Raw genomic sequence first — 27,255 nt, 5'->3', positions numbered from 1 at the left:
GGCAAGTAATGGAAAGAGTCATTGTCTCTGGCAATACTCTGCACTCAAAGTAACTCGTGTTCTCCCCATGTTTAGTGCAAACTCCAGGCCAGAGCAGAGCACCTGTGCTGTGAGAAGAAGGGACATCTCTGGTCCTTTCTGTCACTACAGTGCTGTCACTGAGCTCCAGTTCCCTGGTCACCTTCAGTGGAGCTCAGGGTTTTGCTTTGAAGCTCTTGATGAAGTTTGTGCAATTTTTATCATCTACAAACTCCTCCCACATTAGCCCATCCAGTCATGAACCCCCTTATTCATCCAACACCCCTGTTAAACTATGCACCCTTTTCTCCTGCTTACTAACATTCACAGCCCCATCCACCCTCTCCAATGCTCACTTATGCACACAAATTCCTCAAAGTCATGGATGTTTTTTAAACCCATGACAGTGCTGGATTCCTGAGACAGCCATGAGAAAGGTCTGGCCTTACACTGTAGGGATGAGTAACCTCTGCCTGCATCTCTCTCCACCAAGCCCAATTTCTGTCTTGTCTCACAGCACCAGGAAATAACCCAGGGCATGCCAATGATACTGATCCCATCTCTGTTAATAGTATAATCTGAGAGTAGTGATGGACTGCTGGACACACTGAACTTTGCTGAATTTATCCTATGGCGTCCACTTGAGAGCAGGCTTTCATGGGCTATTGTGGTAGCCCCGGCTGCTCTGCAGTGTCCTCTTCCAGGCCATACATGATACTGCAACTGCTACCTGTCTGAGTCTGTAAAGTTTGCCCCCCTGTGTGTGCCATAAGTCTGTGCCAAAAGCTTGGTGTGATGGGTTGGATCACAGAAAACCCTTGGGAACTGCCAACTGATGTGTTGAGACTACCTCTGCCCCTGCTTTCTTGCCCTGGCAGCTTGGGACTTCAGTGCTCTGCCTGATTTGAGCCAGACATGCTAGCCTGCTGCAAACCCACACCCAGGTCTGAACCATATCCCCTAAAAGCTGCAGGCTTAACTGAAAGCGGCTTAAGAAGTGTTCCTGTCTCTCAGGGTACGTCTATACTTACCTCCGGGTTTGGCGGTAAGCAATCGATCTTCTGGGATCGATTTATCGCGTCTTGTCTAGACGCGATAAATCGATCCTGGAAGTGCTCGCTGTCGACACCGGTACTCCTGCTCCGCGAGAGGAGTAGGCGGAGTCGACGGGGGAGCCTGCCTGCCGCATGTGGACCTTTGGTAAGTACCTTTAAGTTCGAACTAAGGTACTTCGACTTCAACTATGTTATTCACGTAGCTGAAGTTGCATATCTTAGTTCGAACTGGGGAGTTAGTGTAGACCAGCCCTAACACTCAGATGCCCACCTCCCAATAGGGTCCAAACCCCAAATAAATCCGTTTTACCCTGTATAAAGCTTATCCAGGGTAAACTCATAAATTGTTCGCCCTCTATAACACTGATAGAGGGATATGCACAGCTGTTTACCCCCCCCGGTATTAATACATACTCTGGGTTAATTAATAAGTAAAAAGTGATTTTATTAAATAAAGAAAGTAGGATTTAAGTGGTTCCAAGTAGTAACAGACAGAACAAAGTGAATTACCAAACAAAATAAAATAAAACATGCAAACCTATGCCTAATACAGTAAGAAAACTGAATACAGATAAAATCTCACCCTCAGAGATGTTTCAATAAGCTTCTATCACAGACTGGATGCCTTCCTAGTTTGGGCACAATCCTTTCCCCTGGTACAGCTCAGGTGGTAGCTAGGGGATTTCTCATGCTTGCAGCCACCTTTGTTCTGTTCCACCCACTTATATATCTTTTGCATAAGGCGGGAATCCTTTGTCCCTCTCTGGGTTCCCACCCCTCCTTCTAAATAGAAAAAGACCACGTTAAAGATAGATTCCAGTTCAGGTGACATGATCACATGTCACTGTAAGACTTCATTACCCACTTGCCAGCACACAGGTAAACAGGAAGACTTACAAGTAAAACAGAGCCCTCTACAGTCAATTGTCCTGGTTAATGGGAGCCATTGAGATTCCAAACCACCATCAATGGCCCACACTTTGCATAATTACAATAGGCCCTCAGAGTTATATTTCATATTTCTAGTTTCAGGTACAAGAATGATACATTCATACAAATAGGATGAACACATTCAGTAGATTATCAGCTTTGTAACGATACCTTACAAGAGACCTTTTGCATGAAGTATATTCCAGTTACATTACATTCACTCTCATTAGCATATTTTTCTAAAATTATATAGAATGCACCGTCACACTTGGCATCAATCCCTTATCAGTCATGTAACAAAATAGCAACTCGGGATTTGGTTGTATGTACCTTTAAACAAAGAGAAAAAAAACTTTTCAAAATATAAGCACTTAGTTGCAGTGCTTAGGACAAGGGCCAAGGCCTGTGTTTTGTGTTCTCCCTGAGGAACATCTAGTCTGTTCCAGTCTCACCCAGCTCTGCCTTTCTTAACTGGCCTGCTGTTTCCTGATTTGCCAGTATTTCCTCCTGGCCCTGCTAGATCTCTGGAGGACTGTCTTGTTGGTCACCCGATCGGAGTGGATTTTCCTTCGCTGGGGAGTGTGTATCTGTCCCCTTAGCAAAGGGCAGAGAAGACCCGAGACTCTGTCACATCTATTCCAGGAGGCGAGGAGACATTGACCAGGCCACTATTAATATGATATCTTCTACTGGTTCCCATAAGGTAGTTAATGGATCAACATCTGTTCTTTCCTCGAGTTGTGATGTCCTAAGTAAACACCATGGAAGAGAAACTGTTTTTCTACAACACCTTTAACATTCAAGGTATCTCAAGGGACTTTACGAAGTCAAGTGGTACTGGTAGTGTAAAGCTTGCAGTGACTATTCTGCATCCAGCAATAGCCCACACACAGTCTCCAGCATTAGAGCTGATCTAATCAAAGAGGAAATGTTTGACCCTGACACTGAAGTTTTCCTTGAAATCTTTTTTGAAAACTGCCATAGGATATTTAATGTCCCACCAGAGATGGGTGGAAGGGACATCAGTTTAATATCTCACCCAATGAATGGTAACTCTAACAGGACAACTATCCTGTTAACCTGTAGCAGGATCTGAAATCTCTTTGGGGTAGGGACAAGAGAGCTAGCTGCACTGACAACAGGTCCGTGTGTGTTCCTGGAACACTTGACTTCCCCTCTTTGAAGAAGGTATTAGAAATGAAGCCCACAACCAAGTGTTGGACTGAACTATATCTGGTGTCCATGCTTTGTTTCCCCCAGCCTGCCTGGCTCCTCAGCTGCTTGCCGCTTTATCCTCAAACAGCCACTGATGGGAGAGGTGGCTTTCAAATTGTTTAATAACAGTGATGGTAACCTTTGACCTTGCTGAATGGCAGCGCTTTTGACCTTTCATTTGTTAAATAATACAGCCACTTACTTCCCGATCCTTATCAGTGTTTAGTAATTGGGGTCAGGACAAAGCAAGGCAGAGTACAGTTACCCACCAGGCTTTATTGAACCTGGAAGAATTTCTTTAAGCTATAGATTTCCTTTTCGATAATCTTCAGTCAAGACAGGCAGAGACTGGAGACTGGGTGGCTTAGGGGATCAGTAACGGGATAAAGAGCCTTCCAGTTCTTGGCATCTGGTTTGAATCCAGCTATGGATGATCGTGGTAGAAAGTCATTACCACGTTAGGGTGGCTGGCTGACCAGGTGAACTGAGTTGGAGGTCTCAGTCCACTTCCTAGTGGACAGGTGTCCATATCATAAAAATCACCATAACAATGGGTGTAGCTGGCAGTCTCAGCAGAGAAACTATGGAGACTGAACTCTTACTCCTATAGGTAATCTCTCCTGATCAGAATGAGGTACAATGGTAGGTGACAATGTATGTGGAAAACTTGAGTTGCTAGTGTCTGTGATGATCTGAGGTTAAATAGAGGCTGTCTCCCGGGTTAGCAATCTGACCCCTTTCACCAGAATTAACTAAAAATAATAGACCAGATTCTGTGCTGTGCCTATCAGAAAGTGTATCCCAGAGCTAATACTAAATTTAATAATGCTTGGTAGAGGGACAACTGCGAATAGTTTATTTATATAGAAGGGGTAGACCAACCAAACATAAAAGTTATAGGCAGCAATCCCTGGATCACTTTTTTCCCCAGGTGTGAGTGGGAGGGGAAATGTGCAAGGAACCCAGGAAGTTATATTTGATAAGGAATTTTTATATATAATTAACAAATCTTTAAGTGATTTAGAGCTGTCAAGCTATGGACATTACAGTCGTGGACTCATCAGTCAGAACCACAGGATCTGATTACTTTTGCCCTCATCCTTCACTCACTGCATCTTGCCTTAAAACTACAATGTAAGCACTATGGGGCAAGAACTGTTTCCTCTGTCTGTAGAGTGCCCAACACAATGGGCATCCAATCCTGACTGCTGTCCTCAAATGTTGCCATAATATACAAGCTAAATAACAATAACACCAGTAAAAATTACACCAGAGGTGGTGGGATTCATGTTTTTTTTGGTTTTGTTTTTTTGAAATGGGGAGGAAGCAGTCCTTAGTGGTACCCCAAACAAGATACATACAACAGTTAGCTGTCTTGCAGGCTCACAGACTTACCTGGGGGAGGGTGTACAGCCTCCTGAGGAGGAGATCTCATGTGCAGCTATGCAGGGCAACCTGCTCCAACCACCTTCTTAAAAGACTGCTTGTCCCAGATGGCTCAGGGAGTGCTTCACTTTACACAAGAACAGCAGACAGGCATTTGTTTGGCCAGGCTGCCATCAAGGCTGGCTCCAGGCATCAGCTGAGCAAGCTGGTGCTTGGGACGGCAGACTGTTCGAGGCAGCATTCTGCCCAATCCTAGGGCGGCACGGCCGCTTTTTGTTTGTTTGTTCTTGTTCCGCTCTGGCCGCCCTCTAGGGGGCAGTGGCGTGGAGAACCAGAGCGCCCTGCAGGGCAGTCCTCTTCCTTCCCTGGCTGCCCCCTTTTCTCTCTCTCCTGCCCGCTCCCTTCCCCTCCCCCCCCAGCTGGTCCCCCTGCACTCGCGCTCCAGCCACGCCGCAGGTCGGAACCAGCCCTGGCTGCCATCTGCAGACTCTCTCACAATCCTTGCTCTCTCCTCTATCACAAGGCGGAGCTACAGGAGACGCACATGGGTGCCTCTTAACGGATCACTGTGCAACTCCCCGCCATGATTACAGGTGATTAGGTGCTGTCTGGATTTCTCCTCTCACTGGATCCCCTGATAGTGTTCACTCCCTGCCTACTAATGGGGGAGGGGGTTGAGGCTGCATTGGGAATTCCAGACCTGCCAGTGGAATCAAGGATTCACCCCACACAAGACAAGAGGGTGCTAGTATAGCCAGTGCTTGGGAGCCCTTGAGATAGCTACCCAAATACACATTGAGCCACTTGGGCTCTCTGAGTGATCCCCAGCACCCTGCCATCCTTTGGGGTCTTGGACTCCTGCCCTTGCCTGGGGACCTGCGAATCCCCAGGCCAGTCATGCTTGTCAGTGCTATTAAGCAGATTGGCCATTTTGTCCCTTGTGCCAGGATGACGACCCTGCTGTGTGCGACAGAGGCCGTCCCCAGCGCAATTCCCTATGTGGCAATGCCCGTTCCCACTGCCACGCTCTCTCTCCAAGTGGGAAGGCCGGGGCGATGAGGTGTCAGGACTGGGTGGGACAGGCTCTGGGGTGGCTGCACCCGGCCGAGGTGAAGGAGGGAAGCCACATTATGTCCTGTATGTGTTTCTTCAGGTCAGCTATTGTGGGGAGAAACTGGGGCTGCGATCTTTGGGGTGTTGCCATTTCCCAGGTGTCCTTTAGTCCCATGGGTGTTGTAGTTGCCATGGCATCATGGGTCTTGCTGTTACCAGGGTGCCACCATCTGCCTCTGCACTATTTCCACGGGCCTGAATTTGATTAATTTTCAGTTTTGACCAAAAATTGTGACCCCCCCCGAAGTAAAGGGTTAACAAGGGCAATACAGATTTTCCCCCGCCCGTGACCTCTGACCTCCGATCCGCAGCAACGGCTCGACCCTGCACCCTCCGAGCGTCGCGTCTCCGTGGAGGCGGTTGCCAGGTAACGAGACGCGGCTTCCTGCACAGCCGCAGCCGGTGCCATCCCCCCGCCCGGGAGCCCCGCCATGGACGCCGAGTCGCTGCCCTACGCGCTGGACCTGGTGGCCGGGGGCGGCGGGGGGCTGAGCTCGGAGAAGCGGGCGGCGCTGCGAGCCTCGCTGCTGCTGCTGCGCCGGGACTATCGCTTCGAGCGGGTCCGGTTCTGGGGCCGCATCCAGGGCATCCGTGGGCCCTATTACATCGCCGAGGGGCTGGGGTCAGACCGCGCCGGGCCCAGGAGCCGCCTCTACAGGTGTGGGTGGGGGGCAGGAGCTGTCCACACAGGTGTGTGTGTGTGGGGGGGGGGCAGGAGCTGTCCACACAGGTGTGTGTGTGTGTGTGGGGGGGCAGGAGCTGTCCACACAGGTGTGTGTGTGGGGGGGGGGGGCAGGAGCTGTCCACACAGGTGTGTGTGTGGGGGGGGGGGGGGGCAGGAGCTGTCCACACAGGTGTGTGTGTGTGTGTGGGGGGGGCAGGAGCTGTCCACACAGGTGTGTGTGTGTGGGGGGGGGCAGGAGCTGTCCATACAGGTGTGTGTGTGTGTGTGTGTGTGCAGGGGGCAGGTTGGACTCAGGAGCTGTCCATATGAGGGGAGGGACGCTGGGCTCAGGAACTATCCATACAGGTGATGGGGACATGGGATGCTGGGCTCAGGATCTGTCCATACAGGTGTGTGTGTGTGTGTGTGGGGGGGAGGGCAGACTGTCCAGGAACTATCCATATAGTCCCTGGATGGGGCACCTTCATTCCAAGATTTGTCCATACAGGACACAGCAACAGATTGTGGGGCAGAGTGGGCTTAAGAGTTACTTCTGCAGCTGAGAGGGGCTGCGGGCGGGGAAGAGCTGGTTCCTGTCTTTGCCTCTTACTGTGACAAGACTTTATTATGGTGTTTTATGGTGCTCATCACCATAACATCTGAGCACCCTACAAACCCTTCATGGATTTCTCTGCACAATTTCCCTATGGGAAGGGGATTTTACAGAGAAGGAACTGAGAAACAGAAAAGTGTGGAAGCTTGCCGAAGAGTACGTCTACACTGTGATGAAAGACCCATGGCACAGCCGCAGCTGACCTGGGTCAGTTCACTTAGACTCACAGGGCTCGGGCTGTGGGTCTTTTACTGCAGTGTAGACATACCCTACGTTCACACAGGGAAGTATGTGGCAGAGCTCGGAATAGAACCAGACCTTCTAGTTCTTTAACCACAAGACCTTTAAAAATGTCCTTCCTTTAAAATGTCTGTGTGATGCTGGCTATATAGTAATATAGTATTGAACAGCAGCTTCTATCCTGCCTTTCTGAACCCCGCAAGTGGCTCCTCTTTTCGAGCACCAGGTGGTGATGCTTTAAGAAGGCAATCAGTTTCCATCAGTGCACACCATTGTCTCTCTGCATGTCACCTGTTTCACCAATGGTTCTTGCAAGGCTCCCAATGGGCTGCATTACATCTGAAAAGGAGGGTCCCTGTGTTTCAATAAGCTTTGCCCTTTGTTGTGTTTGTCTGGCTGACAGCTTGAACTGTGTGGAGTGGAGTCTTCTGCCACCAGCTACTGAGGAAATGATCACACAGACTGCAGGGCTAAAGGGCCGTTTCCAGGGGGATCCATCTTATGAGTATGATCCCATTGAGAAGAAGGGGGAAGAGAATGAGAGAATATATGAGGAGGAAGGTGGGGTAAGTACAACAGGCCATTTTCTAGACCAGTCTTCTAAGCTGTCCCCTAATACAATTGTTCCCAGCCTGAACTGAACAAACTAGAATTGATACTTCTTCCTGGTAATAAACCTATACTGGTTCCCAGTCTGCTACCCTTTCCAACCAGCTGTGAATGCTTTAATCATCAAGGGAGCTCAGGCTGCTCCAGTACAAAGTATTACACTTGCGAGGATCCTATCATTCATAACCAATGCATGTTTGAGTGGGCACCACTGAATGGGAGGAGTTGTAGAGAAGCAGGCGGCGCTGACTGGTGCCCCAAAATATTGGGTACTGTTGCCTTAGAGGAAGAGGGATAGTAGTATTTCAGTCTCAACATGAGTTCAACATAGCTCACATCTCCTTTAAGGAAATCTCTGTTCATACTGGGGTGAACATGCATTTCCCTGATTTCTGTCGCTATGGAACAGCAGCAACTTTCATTGACCACTTCAGCTAACCTTGGAGTTATAAATGTTTTGGAAACATCCTCACTTCTCCTCCCTATTTATATGAATTAGTTGGATTCATTTCAGATATTTTTATATAGTTTTATTTAACATTTGCATCTTGTCTCATAGCTGTGCCTGACAGAAACTGAACACGGAATTGCTATTGCTTATAATCAAATGGCCAAATTCGGATCTCAGTTATGCCTGGGTTAATCCAGAGGGTGGGAATAATAGCTACTTCCCCAATGGGTTTGAAATGTCTATTCTTAACAATGTTCTCTGTTATATTGTTTCACTAAGAATATGTGAAGTGTGATCATTCTCATAATCCCATCAAACTCAAGATGATGACTGTATTGTGGTTCCTACAGGCACCCTGAGTTTATTTCCAGTAAAAGAAACAGTGAAAGCTGCGATTTAATATTTGCTTATTTTTCTTTAAAGCCCATGATCAAGGAGGAAATCCGTCTTGTAGCTACGATAGATCAGATAGATAAGGCAGTGGGTATCATCCCACGGGGTGCATTTGTGAAGACCCCGCTCGGCCCTGTCCATGAAAACAGGAATTTTGAAGGTAAATCCACATAATCTATATCAGGATTCAGGTGCATGTCTGTACTTTGAATACAAAAGCAGTAAGAAAGGTTTACTTTCTCCTTCTAGCTGGTATTCTGGTTCCTGGCTTGTTCCTCTCCCTTGGCTTGGTGAACAGAGAATAGGGAATCCACTAATGCTGCTTCCATTTTGGTTCAGTTTACGGAACTGCTAACAGAATCACTAATACAGAGTGCATAATTCTGAGAGATGGGAGGAGAAGGACTCCAAATCACCAATGGATTTGATTTGGCTCTGAGTCTCTAAAGTTACTGAGCATAGAGTTTCCTATATGCAGGGGTTCCCAAACTTGGTTCGCGGCTTGTTCAGGGTAAGCCCTTGGTGGGCCGCGAGATGCTTTGTTTACCTGAGTGTCTGTAGGTACGGCCGCTCGCAGTTCCCAGTGGCTGTGGTTTGCTATTCCTGGCCAATGGGAGCTGTGGGAAGCGGCACAGGCTGGACCACTGCTTCTCGCAGCTCCCATTGGCCGGGAACGGCGTACCACGGCCACTGGGAGCGGTAAGCCGCCGTACCTGCGGATGCTCAGGTAAACAAAGTGTCTCACGGTCTGCCAGGGGCTTACCCTGAAAAAGCCGCGAACCAAGTTTGGGAATCCCTGCCTTTATGCTATGGTCCATGGAGTTTCTAGCAGCATTTGGTAGTTGTAGTGCTAGAGAAATTCTCCCTCTGATTGCAGGGCTCACAGAGAGATTTGTCTCGTTCAGCACCCATTGCTAATCTGGGACTTCAATTTGCATTGCCTGCAAAATCTCCCCCAACACTGTGAGATCATCCATTTCCAGCAGGTCTCTGATCTTTCTGTGGAGCCCATGGAACAAAACTGGAGAGAGGCTGTGGTTCTGCCGTACACTCTGGACTATGACTAAGCAGAGAGATCTTGATCTAATGAGTGTTTGATCAGGCATGGTGCTAATGGTCTCCAACTGTTCATACTACAGGTCTGTCTCTGACTGAAGCAAAAAAGTTAAATTCCTATTTCCACTTCACTGAGCCTGTTAACCTGAAGAACAGAACACTCCTGCAAAAGGCTGACCTGGACCCATCCATTGACTTCCTGGACTCTCTGGAGCATGATATCCCAAAAGGTAAACAGACTTTCTTAAGAGATTAGAGTCAAAGGATGGAAGGAAAAGGATAGCCTCCTGGTGGCCTTCCAGATCCGAAGTAGACTAGGCCCAGGAGTTCTGTGGAGCTGACATGCTCAGAAGGAGCCCTTTGTCTGTAATAATGGTCTCTGTTGAGCCACACTGATCTTCAAAGGAGCTCCGTCCAGCACACAGGAATATTGTGCTTGGACCCTCGCTTAAGAAATCTTCAACATTTACAGTGCCAAGATTCTCCTGATAAATATAAACTGCAGTAGGATTGTCACATCCTTACAATAGGTAACTTCTCCTGACCCCTATGTCAGCACTCTCCTCTGCTAGAGCTCTGCATTCTCTCCTGATTAGGAAGGGGTCTGTAGCAGCTGGTGCCCTGCTGGGGCAGATAACAGTGCTAGTGATAGAGGGTAGTTTATGGGGTTTGAAGTATTTCACACCTCCCATCCCACCCTATATTGCTCTCCTTATCTAAATGGGCTCTCATTAACTCTAAACTCATATCTTTGAGAGGCTGGGTTCAAACTTTCCTTTGATAAACTGCAATAGAAATGCTGCAGTGTATAATAATCTGTTACATTGGCAGGATAAAACAAACTGCAAGGAGAAAGAGGGAGTACATGTATGTATATATTACAGTGTAGGTGTAGTTCAGATCCCATCAGTCTGGTGGACACTCTTTATTTTTTTTTTCTTTAATGTCCCCCAGAAGACTCCTTTGGCAGAATCTCTCTCTAAAAAGATGCCAGCAGGTTGGATTTGTGAAAATCTTCTGTCTCTGAAACTCTGGCCAGGATCTAGTTCGTAGCTTAGAAGGAGAGTAAGTCTTTATAAATCCCACATGCTCTGCAGATACATTCCGTGTTGCTATATTAGGTTTGGAAGTTCACCTAGATCTACAAACATGCACTGTAATCCTTATAAAACATTAACTGCTTCCAGTTTCTCACTCTTTATTTCTGTCTGTGTTTTGCTGGCTTGCTAAATGCTTCTGGCTGGGGGCAAGGATTCCAGTGTGGGATTTTCCTTTGTCCTGATGTCAAAAGCTCTTGTTGCCCCAAAAGTCTGGATTTTGGTTTGCTATTTTATCTCCCTTCTGGAGTAGCTATCTGTGTAAGCCTTCCTCCATGGCTGGCCAAGGATGTAAATAGTTTCCCAGACTTTGCCCAAATACATATATCTTTTGCTCAAACTTTCTCTGTCAAAAAGTAACCTTTGAGCAGAGAATGAGGTCATTTCAGCTCAAATTCTGAAAGTTTCAGGAAGTTCTGAGTGAGTGTAAACAGGAGTAAATTGTTATTCAACTTTATTGGGAGTGCTGCTACTTGTGCCATGGTCCAGAGGTGTAGCCTGAAGAGACTGCAAGGGCTTGTCTACATGGCCCGGCAAAGCACACCAGAGGGGTGAGATCTGTAAAGTGCACTAATGTGCTGCACTCTGACTGCCTTGTGTTGACCCTGCTGGTTCTAAAAGGTATCTAGTTTCCATTAATGTACTCCTGTTTGAAACAGAACTACATCAACGCACACTAGGTACCTTTCAGAGTGCACCAGCTGGGTCTACATGGGGCAGTTAGAGTGAAACACATTAGAGCAGCCTACAAATCAGACCCCTTTAGTGCGCTTTGCCAGTGCCAGGTAGACAAGCCCGATGTCTCTGCATGCAGGTCTCCATTGAGTTGACAAGCCTATCCTCTCAAATCAAAAGGAACAGTGCATGTAGGGATCTGTAGTGTCCATGTGTTGAACCTTCTTATTAAAGATCAGGAATATTGTGGATCACCATCCTGAACAATGCTCGAGGGCTGCAATCCCTGCTCACCGTGTGTCTTTCCCACTAGAGACAGTAATCTCTTCTTCTGATGCTCTAGAGAGTGTACATCCTAATGCTGAGATTCAAGACATTTTAAATGGCCTGGCGTTGGCTGCACTGCTATATTTGCCCATTTATCGTAGGTTTTTACTTACGTATTTATTTCTCCTACCTAGTTCTCTCCTACATCCATTCTTCACTGAGCTGTATGGCTTCATGTTTCCAAAGCTTGGCTCCTAGATGTCTCTGAAGAAAGGTGTTAATCTTATCCTAATGTTGTAGCAGCAATACTGTGCTGTAGTTCAGGTTCTGTCTGGGTTTCTCTTATAGACTCTTCTCTTCTGGGGTTCATATTCCAGCTCTTTCTGAATCCCAGGGTACAAGTTTGTAACCTGATGGTGAAACAGTTAGATTTTAAAGTAATGGTTTATATGAACAGAGCCCTTTCTACCATAATATACTACTTCCTCCCTAGTCCACCATTTGGAGTTCCTTAATGTTAATGTGGGGATTATAATTCAGATTACCAGTACAGTGTTCACACCATTATATCACACCTCTCTTGCACTGCTGTTGCTGACCCTGTTCAGTGAACACAGGCCTTAAAGCTCAATACTGTCAATGAAGCTGGTACCTTTCACCAGCACTCCGGAGTCTGTCATTCCAGGTTGTGAGAACCCAATCTTCATGACTTGCCTATTGCTTCACTGATCTGTGTTGTTGCCACCAGTCCAGGAGAGAACACCCTCTGCAGAGGGAACAAAGAAGCTCACATGCAATTCAGCTCATCATCTCTTTCAACAGCAGAGTTTGTGAGGATAGAGATCGAACCAGGAACTGACTGAAGTAGAGAGAGCTTAAATCAGGGGCACTGCTTGAAAATGTATCCAGGGGTCAGGCCTGTAGTTGTTCTGTGAAGGCCAATATAGTATAACTGCAAACAGGCCCAAGGCAAAGCTGAATAAAATTCTTTACTCATGTTAGAACTGAAACTATAGAGCCAATGCAGGCGGCTGTGCATCCTTAGAGCCTTCCATGCTTCCACTAGAACAGAGGCAGCAAGGGCACTGGCAGTTGGCTGAGAGCCTGAGGGCTAATTTGCATAACAGATTGCAGCTGTCTTCATCTGTAATATGCAAGGGCAGCCTGAAGAATTTCAGGTCCCACCATGCAACTGCCCTTCTAGTTCTAAAGGACTAGGCCATTTGTTGGTCACACCTCTGTGTTAGACATGAAGGTGGCTGCTTTGTAGAGCTACGGTAGCTACATTTGACCACAGGCTGCATTTTAGCCAGCCCTGGGCTAGAATGTAGGGGTCAAAGAGGGGAGAGGCAAATAACACATTTAATTAACTGTAGCTTCCTGAGATTACTGTAAATGTAAGTTGTTGCTGTCTCTTCTGGGAAGGTTGTTGCTGCAAATTTTAAATGCCTTTAGTGGAGGTGATTCTCAAAGGCAACTCCAGCCCAGGTGCAGCTGTGCACTTCCTATCAGAAGAGTTGGCCATTGTAGGATTTTGTGTGATTCCTGCACAAATCCATCATATGTTGCCTGCATAAATCCAGCCAAATTCCCCCTACCACAGCTTGGACTATAGAGATGATTCTGATTGGATGAGTCCATCAGGATATGGGAACAAGGCAAACGTTGCTCACAGGGTCAGCAAGGCATACAGCCCAGTCCCAAATAGGAGCTTTGCAAGTTAAAAAGACCAGCTCATGCCCTGGATGAATATGCAGTTTGCAGAGTTTTTCCCCTCTGTCCAAAACTTGGAATGGGTGATTATGAAAATGAGGGGACAGACAGCACAGGGCAGAGCCAGGCATAGTGTGGTAGATGCTGTGCAAGTTTCCTTTGCACAAATCTACCAATGTCCTTTAATCTTGGCTGCAGCCCCCCTGCTGTTCCAGTCTTGGGTTCTCCTTCCCCACTCAGCTCTGCCAATGCACCTCAGTCCTGACCCACAGCAACTATGGCCATTCCTATCCCGGACTCCTTCCACACTGCTCAGCCGACCCTCTCAACCTGAAGCATCCCTGCCTTTCCAGGACAGGGCCTCTCTTGAGCAGAGATTGTCAAAGCTCAGAGGTGGGTAGCCCCAAAAGGTATTTTTGTTCCATTAAAAATTGTGATTGGTGCTAAGGTTACCTTCTTTCCCTTGATTTGAAACTAAATCAAACTTCATCCTTGCTCTGCCTACCCTCCACTTTATTGCAAACCATACCTTTCCCCTCCCAAGATGGAACAAAACCTGTGTTAGCTAATTAGTCAGGTTTCCCTGTTTGGTTCCTCTTTGTTTCTCTGGCAGATGCTCATGCAGCTCTTATACCACTAGTCTATTTTCTGGTGCTTCAGCTTGGCCTTCTTTATTCCACCTGAAGCCATCTGATCAGAGTGTGGTACTTGGCTTCCTGCTCTGCCTCAGTCAGGTACGTTGAAAAGTGGATTAACTGAGTGGGAGCTGTATGAGAGTACCCCCAGCCTGCATTGACCCTAAAAGCTGCAGGAGCTGCTTAAAGACAAAGGAACTAGACCAGGGGATTAAAGTATGAGTTTCCATGTCTAAAAGCAGGCAAGTAACAAGTGTAATTGGAGCAGTTTTATTTTTCATTGGATGCTGAGAATTTATGATGGCTTCCAAATGGATTCCATTCATAAAATGTTTGAGAATCGCTGTAGTGGGAAAGAAGCTAGACAGACAGAGGAGACTGGAAAGTTGGAGGCAGAGTGAGGTTTCTGTATTAAGTCTTGAAGGTGGAAGGAAAAGCAGTTAACACCAGATTAATGAAACTCACAGTGATAAGAACAGGGAACCAACTGCAGGGCGGGGGGGCTGGTGCAGCAAGCAGAGTTCTACAAAGGGGTCCCTTGCTGCCCTTATCTTTAGTATAAAGGTGATACCTAAGGAGACTACAGGTCCCAGCATGCTGTAGTATCTAGCTATCTAGTTATATATATATTTCTATAGCTCAGCCAGTGATGCTAATTCTCATGATTGTATTGTGAGTCTCCTGATATTTGATGCTTTTCTCAAAGCCCTACCTGTTAGAGGCCAGTGATTATGTGAGAATCTCATCTTGCTTTTTAAAAAAAGTAAGTTTCTGGCCTTAATGATCATAGAGGAAAGTATGAAAATGTGAACCCTACAGTCTCAAAAAACAGAAGGCAAATAAAAAGCCCCAAAATACAGTCTCATGATATTTAAACAAACCTCTTGAATTTTGGAGGCCTCTTTCATGATTTCTGAACATGTGATGTTTGATGATACTGATAGCCGTCATCATGGCCGTCCCTAGGGGGGTGCGGGGCTTGAGACATAGGCGCTAAGTTTCTAATTTGCCTGGCCCAGGCCCTGCCCCCATTTCACCCCTTCCCCCAAGGCCTCACCCTGCTTCTTCCCACCCCCACTCCGCCCCCTACCCACCTCTTCCCCTCCCAGTTCTGCTCCCTCCCCCGAGTGCACTGTGCTCTCGCTCCTCCCCCCAGTGCCTCCTGACACGGTAGGCGCTGGGAGGGAGGGGGAGGCGCTGATCTGCAGGGCCCACTGGCAGGCAGGAGGTGCTGGGGAGAGAGGGAGGTTCTGGTAGGCAGGCTCCTCCTCGCCTGCCTGCCGCTCGCCTCCCCATTTGTCTCCTCTCCCCGCTCGCCCACCCACCTCCTGCCTCACCGCCCCACCCTCAGGACCCCCCAAAGTGCAGGGCCCGGAGTGGTCACCCTGATTTGCCAAACCCAAGGGACGGCTCCAGCCACCATAGTATCTGATCATGCAATCCTCCATTTAGATCCAAATGGCTAGGCTGCTGGGACCTGTAACTTTTGCTACCATATCTCTGTATTAAAGGATAAGGTTGTCTGGTCCAGTTTAAGTGGACAATCTGCTCAATGTTATGCATGTTAGGTGAAGCCTCTGACATTCTGGCAAGATGTCAACGTTGGGCAAAGTTTGGGTATCCTGGGTAAGAGCATTTCAGGAACTAGTGCTGAAACAGATTTTCACATAGCAGGAGGCAAAGGAAAGAAGTTTGGAAAGAGAATGATAATAATTCTTAACATATCTATTGAACTTTCAGTTGACCTAATACTGTACAGATATGAACTAATAGTCACAACAAGGAAAGGAGAAATGTGTAAGCAGATTTCAACTTCATGGGCGTGAGTGGGAAATGAAAATTAATGGGGGCTAACTATTTATGGACAGAGACTGTGCACACAAGTGATTGGAGAGAACAGGAAGGGGCATGAGTATCTGATGTGCAAAGAAGGCTTATGATCTCCTGTTTCACTTCCTCCTGGGGATGGGGAATACAGTTATTTTATGGCTCAATCCCAAGGGAGTAAGTTGACACTAAGAATTTGCTACAGATCACTGAATCAACTAGAGCACAGATGTGAAGATAATGGACATCAAAAAAGGCTGTGACAAAAACCAGTGGGGCAAATGAGGGAGTTCAGCAACAGGAAGTGAAAGACTTGTAGAGATGGTGTAGTCTGGCTTTCCTTGCACAAAATGCAGTCTGCTAAAGATGGAGGAGTGTAGGGAAAAGAAGCAGTGACACTTGACTAGACTCTTGGTGAGAGTGAAAGGGGACCCAGTTGAGATACAGTTCCTTTGCAACCTGACCTGAACCCAACATGATCCAACTACAAGTTGGGTTTGGGTCAGGTCTTGTCTGAAAACAACCCAAACATCTTGGGCTCAGGTTGTCTTTGATCACCTCCTCCTGCCCAAGCGATCAGCGTGGCAGGGGCTGTATGCCATGCTTCGTCCAACTGCTGGCTCTTTGCTGTGCTTTGTGTACGTGCCAATGAGTTACTGCAGCACACACGGCACAGCAAGGCAGCAACTGCCAGCAGGAGCAGGGCACAAAGCTGCCACTGCCAACCCCATGGGGAAGAGGTGGCCAGAGATGGATCCTGGGCATTGAATGTGGGGTGTGGGAAGCACCCATCGGGCCTAGCCACTGCTGTCTCAGCACATGGGGGGATGAACTGAGATAAGACTCCCTATGATTTAACTGCAGACTATATATTAGAGAGAGGTTTTTGGGGAGGCTCCCTGCTGGCTTTATATAGGCAGGATGGGCCAAGATGGGGCTCCTTGGCCTCTTTCTATTTCAAGATTCACCCCGGGGGATGGGGAGAAGGAGATTACTTAACGGAATCCAGATAAACAGAAACTGTTCCAGCTCCTTTCCAAAGTAAGTGTGGGGGGAGCTGGCAGCCCCTCGTCCCCAGGCACCACCGCTTCACAAGGAAGTGTTGCTGCCCCATAGTATTCCTGATGCAGCACTGCATATGAAGTGATTTGTGACCACCACTTGGCCCCACGCTTGTGCGTTAGCCTATCCTTAAGCTCTCCTGACAATAGCCTGGTGAAATCAGGGACATAATTGCCTCTGAACTTGGCTTGCACACACTTTATCTGCACATTGCAAGCCAGTGCTTAATGGGCCTTTGCACACGGAGGAACTGCATTCTTGAGCGGGAGATAGAGCCTCTCTGTGCGTTTGCTTCAGCCAGGCTCACAACACCGTTTGGGTAGTACTTTCATGGCGGCCTGGAAAGCCCCAGGTGCTTGGAGTGACAGAGCCAAGAGACATGAACCTGCTTTATCTCCAGGCATTAACACAGCTAATTAACTCCCTTTCAAAGGCCCCCTGGGGTGATTAATCCCCTATCAGCCTCCATCTCCAACCATTCAAAGAGTCTGTGTCTGCTGAGGCATTTACGGCCCCCAGTTAGCCCGCAGAGTGCAAGACAGCCTGTTATCGGGGCTCTAAGACAAATGGCTGCCTATCTCCCCAGTGGCCTTGCAAAATCCAGCAAAGTGCTATGCTGTGCTGGCCACCTACTTTCACCCAGCCTCCCCTCTCTGCTAACGTTTCACAGATGTGACCTGAGCCCACCCCTTTCATTGCTTAACAATAAGCAGCACCACCCTAGCCCTGTGAAAGCTGAGTGAGAGCACTTTACTTTTCAGCCTGCCAAGAGCCACACAGGGACAAGGCTTTTCAAGCTGTTTCACTGAAATCCAAACTAAAAGGCCCATAATGAATGAGGGGGCAGTGCTAGAAAGAAAAGGATGCTTTAAAGCAGGGGTGGCCAAAGTATGGCCCAAGTTCTCCAATGTGGCCCATAGCCATCCTCATTCCCAGAATGGAAGGGTGATCTTTGGAGACGGTGTGTCTGACAGCCTGAGGTCCTGCAGCCCATGAGGTTACTTGCTAGTTAGAAGGCTATTCTGGTTAGGGTGACCAGATAGCAAGTGTAAAAAATCGGGACAGGAGTGGGGGGTAATAGATGCCTATATAAGAAAAAGCCCCCAAAATTGGGACTGTCCCTATAAAATCAGGACATCTGGTCACCCTAATTTTGGTAAACAAGCAATAACACACCAACACTGGTCAGTACAGCTGACGAGTGTGCCCAGAAGTTTTGGGAGCCTCCAGAGCTGGGAATCAGACACAAACAGCCAGGGCGGTGGATTACAGGACTTGACCAAGGCACTAGTTTTGGCTGTACCTGGTTCCTCTGTTTAACAAAAATCAACCATCCCTGGGGTAAACTGCTACACCTAGCATCTTACAGCAGGGGACAGTATGGCATCAGTATCAGTGCTGAGTACGTTATAAAAGGAAACCATTGAAAAGTAAAATGAGCAAGTCTAGTATTGAAGAGAACTTCAGACTATTTGTGTAGAAGGTGAGGACAGAGAGACCAGACTGCGTGTGATATATTGACATATCAGAGAAGAGATTTATCTGTCCCCCTACAGATTAGACAACTTCCAAGAAGGTCTGTTGGGCTTTTGCACTAGTGTGTAATTATGCACATGTGAGTGAGAGCATGCGTATGTTCAGTTCTTCCATAATTTTCTTCTTCAAAGGCTCCACATCAGCCCTAGCCATCCTTCTTGCCAAGTGGAAAGGACTCTGGAGTCGCTTCAGAACTTGTCAGTGCCACTCCCAAGGGAGCTGCTCAAGAGTGACACAAGATGTTCCCTCCTCCTGGAGCTGGGCACTGCCAGCTGAGGAGTTCTGGCCTGGACTGGAATCCCTCATGTGGCAGCGCAGCAGGGGAACTCCAGAGGCAGCTAGTATTACAGTTTTGGACTTGCTGTCCACAGTCTGCTCTGATTTCTGGAATTGATGTCTGTTTTCCTTGGGCTTGGTTTCTATGCATAAAGCAGTGCATTTACTATCTTTGGGTCCCAACTCTATATCACTTCAGGGGGCTTGTTTAGCCAAAGGCCTTGGCTGAGTTTATACTGGAGGAGGGTTGTCCATCAACCTCTGGGCTGAGGTGGAGGCTCTCGCCCTCCTGATTGCTACAAGGCGATGATGATGCCAGAGACACAGAGTCTTTGCAGCAGCTTTCCAGGGATTGTATTTAAAGTTCTTTCTTCCTCCAAAAAAAAAAAAAAAATCCCACTCAGTCTCCATTTTGGTTCCTGGTCTCTTGTTCATTCCACTTTTGCTAATGCCTTTTTTGTTGATCTGACAGGAAATGCAGGAATAGCCTCTTAGATAGAACCATGTGTTCTGGCTTATCGCCACATAAATCAGTAGTGGAATAAACCTTATTCTGGGGAATTACATGAAGGTGAAGCCCTAGGGCAGTAACAGAGTTACTGGAAGTTAGAGAAAGCTTAACTAAGACAGCTTTTGCTAGGAACAATCCGCATCTGATGCGGCTTCAGGTGAGATGTGGCAAACTGTGCCTTCTCCCAGGTTGGCACTGACGTCAACTGCATTTATATCGTCTCCTAGCTATTGTTTTAATGGTTGCTCAGGGTAGCAGAGCTGTGCTGCATGCCCTGCAGACTGCTCGTGCACCGTTAAGTTCTCTCTTCCCATCCCTCACCTATAGAATTATTGTTCATTAGTTTGATACCCACTGTTGTCCCCTCCCCACAGTCCCCATCCTAGGTGACTGTTAATGCCACAGATTACGGAAGAATAGATGAAGATTTATTGTGCAAAAATAATTTGAAAGCAATGGGCTATATCGTCCCCCTCTGTGGCATGATGCACAAGGGATGGAAGGAACAGAAATCCTGCTTCGTTGGCTGTAGAACTTGTGGAAGAAGGGGAGTCAACATGACACTGACCTGTCCCTTCATACCCTGGAAACGCCTCTATACAATCATCATGTGGGTTGGGGCTTTGAGGGCTTACGGGATATATGGCTGCATGGAGAGTGGAGAAATTTAGGGACAATCACTTTGTGACACAATTCCTTGGGAAACTGGCAAACCTACAGGGAAATTGCCACTACAGTTAATGCTGAGCTTGTTAGAATGAAAACTCCCAGATTCTGACCCATGACCTCTTCCTACTAGGAAGGGGACGGAATAGTCTGGGTGTGTGCGTTGGGGAGGGCGGGGAGATAAACTCCTGAGCTCTTCTCCTAGTCCTGCTCACTGGATGAGTTGGGAGCTGTGTGAGTGACTGCCTCTGTGTAACTCTTCCCATCCTACAGGTTATTCCACTGAGCTGTGAATGGGATATACAGTGAGTGGACTGAGTCTGAATCACAGTTTGTGCTGGTATGTGCTAGCACAGAAGCCAAGGCACAGTCCTTTACTGTAGGATAATTTCCAACATTTACCCCAAATCCAGCCCCTACTTGTCATAACTGCATCCTAAAAGTGGCCAACACTTTTTGATCATGTGAGGTAGAGACTTACAAGGCAGCCATAATCTCCTCTGAGAGTCAGACAAATATTCTCCATTGGTTAAGAAAGGGACGGTGACCAAAAACTCTGAGGGGAATAAGGCTCCTAAGGCTGGAACAAAGCTGCCCATTGCGCCCTTTCATCAAACTGTTAATCTTTCTTTCAAAAACGTCACATTTGTTCGGTAACAAAAGCTTAAAAGAAGCTGAATTGAGCCTGAAAACCAGCAGCAAGATTTAGAGGAAGCGTCTTTCATTCAGAGCAAGGAGGGGCGAGAGACTCCTTCTTTTTCTTGCCTGTAACCAATGGGATCGCAGGAATCCACGTAGGTGACGGATTAATGCAGGGGCTCCCCAGGTAGATGCTACGTGACTTCTGGCACGCTCCAAAAACGTTTCCACAGCGACCAGCTGAGCAAGAAATATGGAGTGTGACGGAATCCAACGGAAACCTGCACTTGAGGAGGAGGAGGAGGAGGGTGCTTTGCAACTCGAAGAGATTTCTAAACCCACAGGGCCCACGATGAAGTGACTGGGGTTGTAGTCATCAAAATCACAGCAGCTAGGAAGAGACTGGCATTGTAACCATCCCACCTTCTCGGCTTTAATTCTGTACTTTGTTGCTGTTTCCCAGTGCAAGGCTCCATTCCAGATCCCTGTTCCTGAGCAAAGTCTGCATCCTTCTCTTTGGCAGAAATGCAGCTAGTGGGGGAATTTTAGCCCCTTCCTGAAGATCAGATGGTGTTAGACCAGTAGGCCTAGCTGGGCTGGGTGTGAATCTCACAGGCACCTAAGCAATGTGAAACTGGGAAGCAGGGGCTCCTCCTTGCCATAAGAAAGCAGATACCTTGTTTTTAACTGAAATGCTTTATCTTTTGTAATGAAAAATAGTTCATGATAGGAGAGAAAAATGTAGAGGGAAGGCCATGAAATGAAAACTTTCCCCCTAGGACTTTTGGGTGTAATTGTATTTAGGTAACAATGATGTTGCAGGCGTTAGGAACATGCAATAACTGTTTTTGGCAACATTCTACTCTTTGTAGGCTCTACTTTTCTGGCTCTGGTGAGTTTTTTCATAGCATTGAACCTCTGGCCAGGCTGTGTTTTAGTTTAGTTTTTATTAAGAAATTTAAACAGGGAGTTTTAAATGTTTGACTGTGGCTGAACATGTGGGATGCAGGTGGCATGTTGGGCAAGTGGGAGAGAGCTTGCAGCCGGTGAGTGGCATGATGAGGCTGAGCCCCACAGGGAGTAGGAAAGATTTGCTCTCCAGCTAGAGTGCCATGTGAGAATGCTGGTGGGCATAGAATTCCACCAAGAGCTAGAGCGGGGAGCCCTTTCCTTTCCTTAGGGCCCACTCCGCTGCAGTTAGCGACAGTGAATTAGGAGTGTAAAACTCTCCCCCGTGTAGGTTTTTTGTCACTGGTAGAAGTGGAAGCTAAGGGTGATGTAGGTGTGGGCGAAGCACTATCAGAGCTAAATGCTTGTGGCTATGAAGGATATGCTGTTGCTTTAGAAAGGGAATCTGGCCATGTTGTCATGTGTATAGATATTAACATTTGTGCTGTTGACCATGTGCTGTTTTCCCCCCAGTAGTGGCAGAATTGCAGTGGTGTAAGATCTTCTTATGTATGATGTTAGAGGTGAATGCAGCTATGCTGTTGCCTCTCTAGCCACGGGATCTTTCCTCCTGTTAAGAGGAGTTGGTGCTGTCACTTCTATTAGCCTGTGGGGACCTTTTAGGACATGAAGCCTCTGTATCAGAATTGCGTTTCTTATAAAGCTGCCTTTTCTCAGCATCACCCCCAAATGAGCAGCAGTGCTAGTGGAGGTTAGCTTGAAAGTGGAAAGCCCATACACTGGGGGAAGCTCTTCTGCAAACAGCATTGTTTAAAAAGCCTCTCCCTCTACGGTTACCCTCGCACACCCCGTTGCTCTGTGAACAAGGTTCAGCCCAGAGCTGAGACAGACATGGAGGATGAGACAGGGATTTCTATCTGTGAGTGGAAAGAAAGAAGCTGAGAGAGAGGGAGGTTGACTTTTGAAATGCAGCCCAGGTATCCTGGCAGCTCTTAAAGGGCCATAAAAGAGGCCGTGGTTTAACACTGGTTGATTGAGCTTCAAAACATTTTATTATTTGGAAAGATGTAAGGAACTCCTCAACATTCCTGCCTGTGGTTGGAGGGGTGGAGGCTGCAGCCTGCTCCAAAGAGGGAATAGGAAGCTCCAGATTTTCATCCAGAGGATATTTTTCCCATGCTCTTTCCTCCCACACAGCAGCGCCCTCCCTTCCCTTCTGGAGCTGCGACAGGCAGGCAATAGTTTCAGCACAGACAGCGCTTGGCTTATTTACCTTTGGCGGGTGCAACTTAAAATGTAAATTCTTTTTTTTTTCCCTGTTAAAGAACAGAAACTTAAACTGAGCAGCATTATTGTGGGAAGCTTCTGCCACAAGCTCAGTGATTCTCCAGGCCCCTGCTTCTTGTGGAACCACTGCCCAGTTACTGCCAAACTGTGGGGTCAACTCCAGGTGTGTGTGAGATTTAGCTACAGCACAGACGACATCTGACACAGAACTGTGGCTTACAAGCAGTAGTACTTAATGTTAGTAAAAGCCACTTCTTACCTACCAGCTATGAATTCTACTTACATTTCCCCTGCAGTGCAAATGATTTTTGTATTTCCTTAGTACCTTCCATCTGAGAACCTCAAAGCACTTATCAGACTAATGAATTAAACTTCACGATCTTCCCACGAGGTAGGCATTAGCTCTGTTTTACAGAGGAAAATGAATGAAGTACTGAGTGGAATAACTCACACAGGCTTGTGCTGTGTCAGTGGCAGGAATAGAACCCATGAGGCCTACCTCTTTCTTCATCTTATGCTTTAACACAAGACCAGCCTTCCTCCCAGATGTGACCTCAGTGGAGGGCCTGTTCACAGCTAGGAAAGACCCCAGCATGTTGTGAATGAAGCATTTAATTTTCTTAATTCTCGGGAGCTGTTGTAATACCTTCTCTCAAAGGGGAAAGAAAGGGATATTCTTCCTATTCGACTGCTCTCTTATCATGCTCAGATGCTGGTGATTGACTTCCAAAAGAGCAGGCTTAGGGTGATCTATGACACGCTTATTTGGAAAACTCCTGCATGAAAAGGTGGGTTTTGCATTGTTGTATCAAGATGGTGAGATCTGAGCTCAGCCTGCGCTCTGGTGAATGAGAGCTCCATAGTTACAAATCCTCCACAGAGAACACTCCAACCCAGTGCTTTATGAGTTCAAACCTGCTCTCTCTCTCACCGGAAGCATCCTTTTCTGAGTGCATCTCACACAGTGGACTATGGAAAGGACTAAGATAGCTGAGCCCCAAATCCACTTAAAGCTAAGGACCAAGACGTCAATATGATCTGAAGTTTGATTAGCAGGTAGTGTAGAGCACAGAGCTCTGTTTTGATGTCCTCTCCTTAAAAGGCAGACAGCCACACTATTGACCAGTCTCAGTTACTGAATGGCCTTTAGCATCAGTCCCAAGTAGAGAGCATTGCAGAAATCCAGTCAGGAGGAGACAGATGCATAATGCACTAGCTTGGGCTGTATAAGAGCGCAATGGCTACAGCTGTCTGGCCATCAGAAGATGAAAGAAAGCATTTCTGGCCACGTCTATTTTGGCATCTAAAATACATAACAATGGTAAGCCTGTTCACCGCTTTGACCATGGGTGAAGAGAGAATCTTAGTAGATGGTGAGGCCATAGTTCCACCAAATGCATCCTCCTACCAGCCAACAGCTGTCTCGTTAGGCTTGACCTCGAGTCATCTACTTTTTGTCCTGAGCTTCATTTCACAGGGACTGAATCATTAAGGGCATGGCCTTGTCTGCATTTGTCAAGATGTAGGCAAAGTTGGGATCAGCTGCACAGTGGTGAGATGGAAGAGAACAGCATCTCAATTCCTCCAGTGGCCACACAGACATGAAATGACAAGACAGAGTCCTGTAAGACTTTCCAGGTGTGAAGGATCTCAGGAAGGAGGAGCAGCTGCCCATCACAGCCCTCAGGGATCTAGCAGAAAGAAGTGAACCGAGCCACCCATTAGGTACAGTCTGGGGCTTTTTGCTTGTTCTGGAAGCAGCAATTACTGATAGACTCTCAGTCTAGCTGAACTATGGGTCAGTGGGAGCCTGACAGTTCCAGCTGCTGTCTTTCTGATTTGGGCCTGTTGCCCTATAGCTGTTTCATGTTTGGATTGGAGAGATTTACCAGTAGCCTTTCTCCCCATGCATTTTACCTCTCTAGCCATTGCAGATTTGGTGTTGCAACCCGTATTTTCTTCTCCAGGCAATTCCTGGAGTCCCTAGCACTGAATCCTAGTTAACACTCCTGCCAGCTCCTCTCTGGTGGCTTGTTCCCAGAATGTCCTGTCAAGTATAAAACAAATAGTGGCTCAGAGCTTCTCACTTCCAGGAGAAACTGCCTTTTCACACTGGCTCCTAACCTTGTCACTTCCAGGAGAAAATGCATTTTCACATTGGCTCCTAACCTTCTCAGCAAAGCCAAAGCACAATTAATACTGAAACTAATCCCCACTCTAAAGGTGGAGCCAAGAAAGGCTCAGGAAAATTAACCTTTTCCATAAATCACTCAGAGCTTGGAGGCAGCTCTGAAAAGTGTCCCTGCCTTTCACTTTTCTTTTCTTTCCTCTCCCTCAGGATCTACAACAGGGCAAATCTTCCATCTTGGAGCTGGAAAGCTTTTCTCTGTCTTCATGCAGCATTTTGGGAAGAGACTCTAGCTCTTGACCAGTTGGGGATTACTGATCCCAAGGCTGGTAGCGAGTTGGATCCAAGGATTGAGATGAGCAGAGCAAGTTGCTCCAGGGCTTAGTACTCCACTCCAAGTTAGCCTCCTGAGATCAGCTATATAGCTAGCTCAGGTGCCATATAATAATAGCAGAATGCCAGTGCTGCTTTAGATAAGGTTGAGAACTGCTTTCTGTTTAAAGGTTGACTTAACTGGATTGCCTTGAAATCTGACGTGCTTCATGGAGACGAGGGGTAGAGTCAGTTATCCAAATTTGGGGTCAGTGTGTAAGAGGTTCTCAAGAAAATAGCCCACTGGAAAAAAAAAAAGTTTTTAAAGTTGACAGATTCTACCAGCTTTTTTTGGTGCAGCCACAGGATCAAACCATGCCTGTAATCATGGCCAAAATGGTGTCAGTCACTCATCGTTTACCCTGACGAGTGCAAGGCGCCCACTAAGCCCTTTGCAGGAACACAACTGAAAACAATATTTGAAAGAGAGTTTGCCAAACAGATTACACTTTGAAGACAGACAGCCCAAGACAGTTTCTAGCCCGCCATAGCTCATCAGACCTGTGTGACTCAAGGGGACATCAAACTTGAGCAACACTGAGGCACTGTAAATTTCAAATCTGACACTTGCCAGAAATCTGAGAATGAAAAAAAAATAGACGTTGCTACGATCTGCCTCTGTCAGAGGTTTTTTTTTTTTTTTAGTTTGGGGAAATGTAATCTGCATACAGCAGAAAACTCAGAAGACATTCAAATTATTTTTGAAAAGAAAATAAATGACACGGGCGAATGCTTGTGGGCAGATGGGAGGGGAGGCTGCAGAAACAGAAGGGGAAAATGGGAATGAGTGGGAGGGGAGGGAAGAGAGGTTGAGGTGCTCAGGTCAGGGGGCGGAGGTAGGTATTGGGAGGGCTGACATAGAGGTGCGTGATATGGGTTTAAAGCTGCATAGCTGTGTACCTTACCTCTGTATTTCCTGGTTTTCAGAACTTTACATTCTAGAAGGACACAAAATACCAGCATGCAATCTTAACTCTGCATTCCTAATTATTTTTTTTTGGTCAGTGGGTACACAGACCAAGCAGGCTACAGAGCCCCCCATTAGAATAGCTGCTGCCTCTTAGCAGATATAGCCAATAATAGAATCTGCTGACTCCTAGGCTCAGACCACATACCGGTACCTCTCATCACACCTTAGCTGTGGGAAAATGCTGAGTGAAACTAGAGGGGAGTGCCTGGAAATAGAAAGGCAGCCTGGGGTGCTACGGTGAGTGGTGTGGAAGAGTTCAGAGTTCTTTGTCCTTCTGGTATGGCAGATCCTTTGATATCCCCAACATCCATAAGGTAGCAGAGTCCCCACTGTGCTAGCTCAGCCTTGTGTACCATTTAATTCACCTCCCTGTTCTAGCCAGGCAGCAACCCATTGGGATCGCACCTTGATCTAAGCACGTCACTGCAGGAAGGGTGTCTCGCATTTGTGCTGACTCTCATCAGCCACATTGTTGTTATGTAGGATCCTGGAGCATCCAGCTGGAGAGGGGAGGCAGCCTGGTGGTTCTGAGGAGCTTGCTGTGGCCAGGACTGACATTCTACCACATCCCCATGACTAAACAATTTGGCTATATCTACCTTGGCACAGGTGAGAAGAACATAGACCTGCCCTTCATGCTGTGAATTGTCCACCCAAGCTGAGGATTCAAGGGAAGGTGTGTCACATTTAGATTTTATACTTGGGGATTTGCAGTTATGTTTGTTCCAATAAACCCGTGTGAAACCTCTGCACCTGTCAGCAGTTTTCTGTGCCCCAGAAAGAGTCTTGAGGATTTCCCTAATGCCTCACTGTGTGTATTCTTAAACCTAGGCCCCCCTCTGTGCGCTCAGGCATCGTGTTCCAGATCTTATTCCTAGGCAGCGTGAGTGAAGGGTGATAGAAAATAAGGCTTCTGCTTAATATCAGAAGGAAAAGCTGCTG

General features: G+C 47.2%; 1 protein-coding gene across 1 annotated transcript; it reads left to right on the top strand.

Annotated features, from left to right (window-relative positions):
• The first annotated feature begins 6,116 nt into the window (after window positions 1-6,116).
• RSPH9 (radial spoke head component 9) lies at window positions 6,117-27,061 on the top strand. The gene is made up of 5 exons (XM_054021442.1): window positions 6,117-6,375; window positions 7,638-7,800; window positions 8,718-8,847; window positions 9,827-9,973; window positions 26,797-27,061. The coding sequence occupies exons 1-5, from the start codon at window positions 6,149-6,151 to the stop codon at window positions 26,955-26,957; spliced, it is 828 nt and encodes a 275-aa protein (XP_053877417.1). The 5' UTR covers window positions 6,117-6,148; the 3' UTR covers window positions 26,958-27,061.
• Window positions 27,062-27,255: the final 194 nt, after the last annotated feature.

This window comes from Malaclemys terrapin, chromosome 3 (assembly GCF_027887155.1).
Source record: "Malaclemys terrapin pileata isolate rMalTer1 chromosome 3, rMalTer1.hap1, whole genome shotgun sequence".
In the NCBI taxonomy this organism is placed as follows: Eukaryota; Metazoa; Chordata; order Testudines; family Emydidae; genus Malaclemys; species Malaclemys terrapin.
The sequence above is the reverse complement of the archived record's forward strand: the minus strand, read 5'-3'. Positions and strand labels throughout refer to the sequence as shown.

Coding starts and splice junctions, on each gene's coding strand:
- RSPH9 (XM_054021442.1), top strand. CDS start 6,149: ATGGACGCCGAGTCGCTGCCCTACGCGCTGGACCTGGTGGCCGGGGGC. Junction 6,376..7,637: donor CCCAGGAGCCGCCTCTACAG/GTGTGGGTGGGG, acceptor TCTGGCTGACAG/CTTGAACTGTGTGGAGTGGA. Junction 7,801..8,717: donor TATATGAGGAGGAAGGTGGG/GTAAGTACAACA, acceptor TTTTCTTTAAAG/CCCATGATCAAGGAGGAAAT.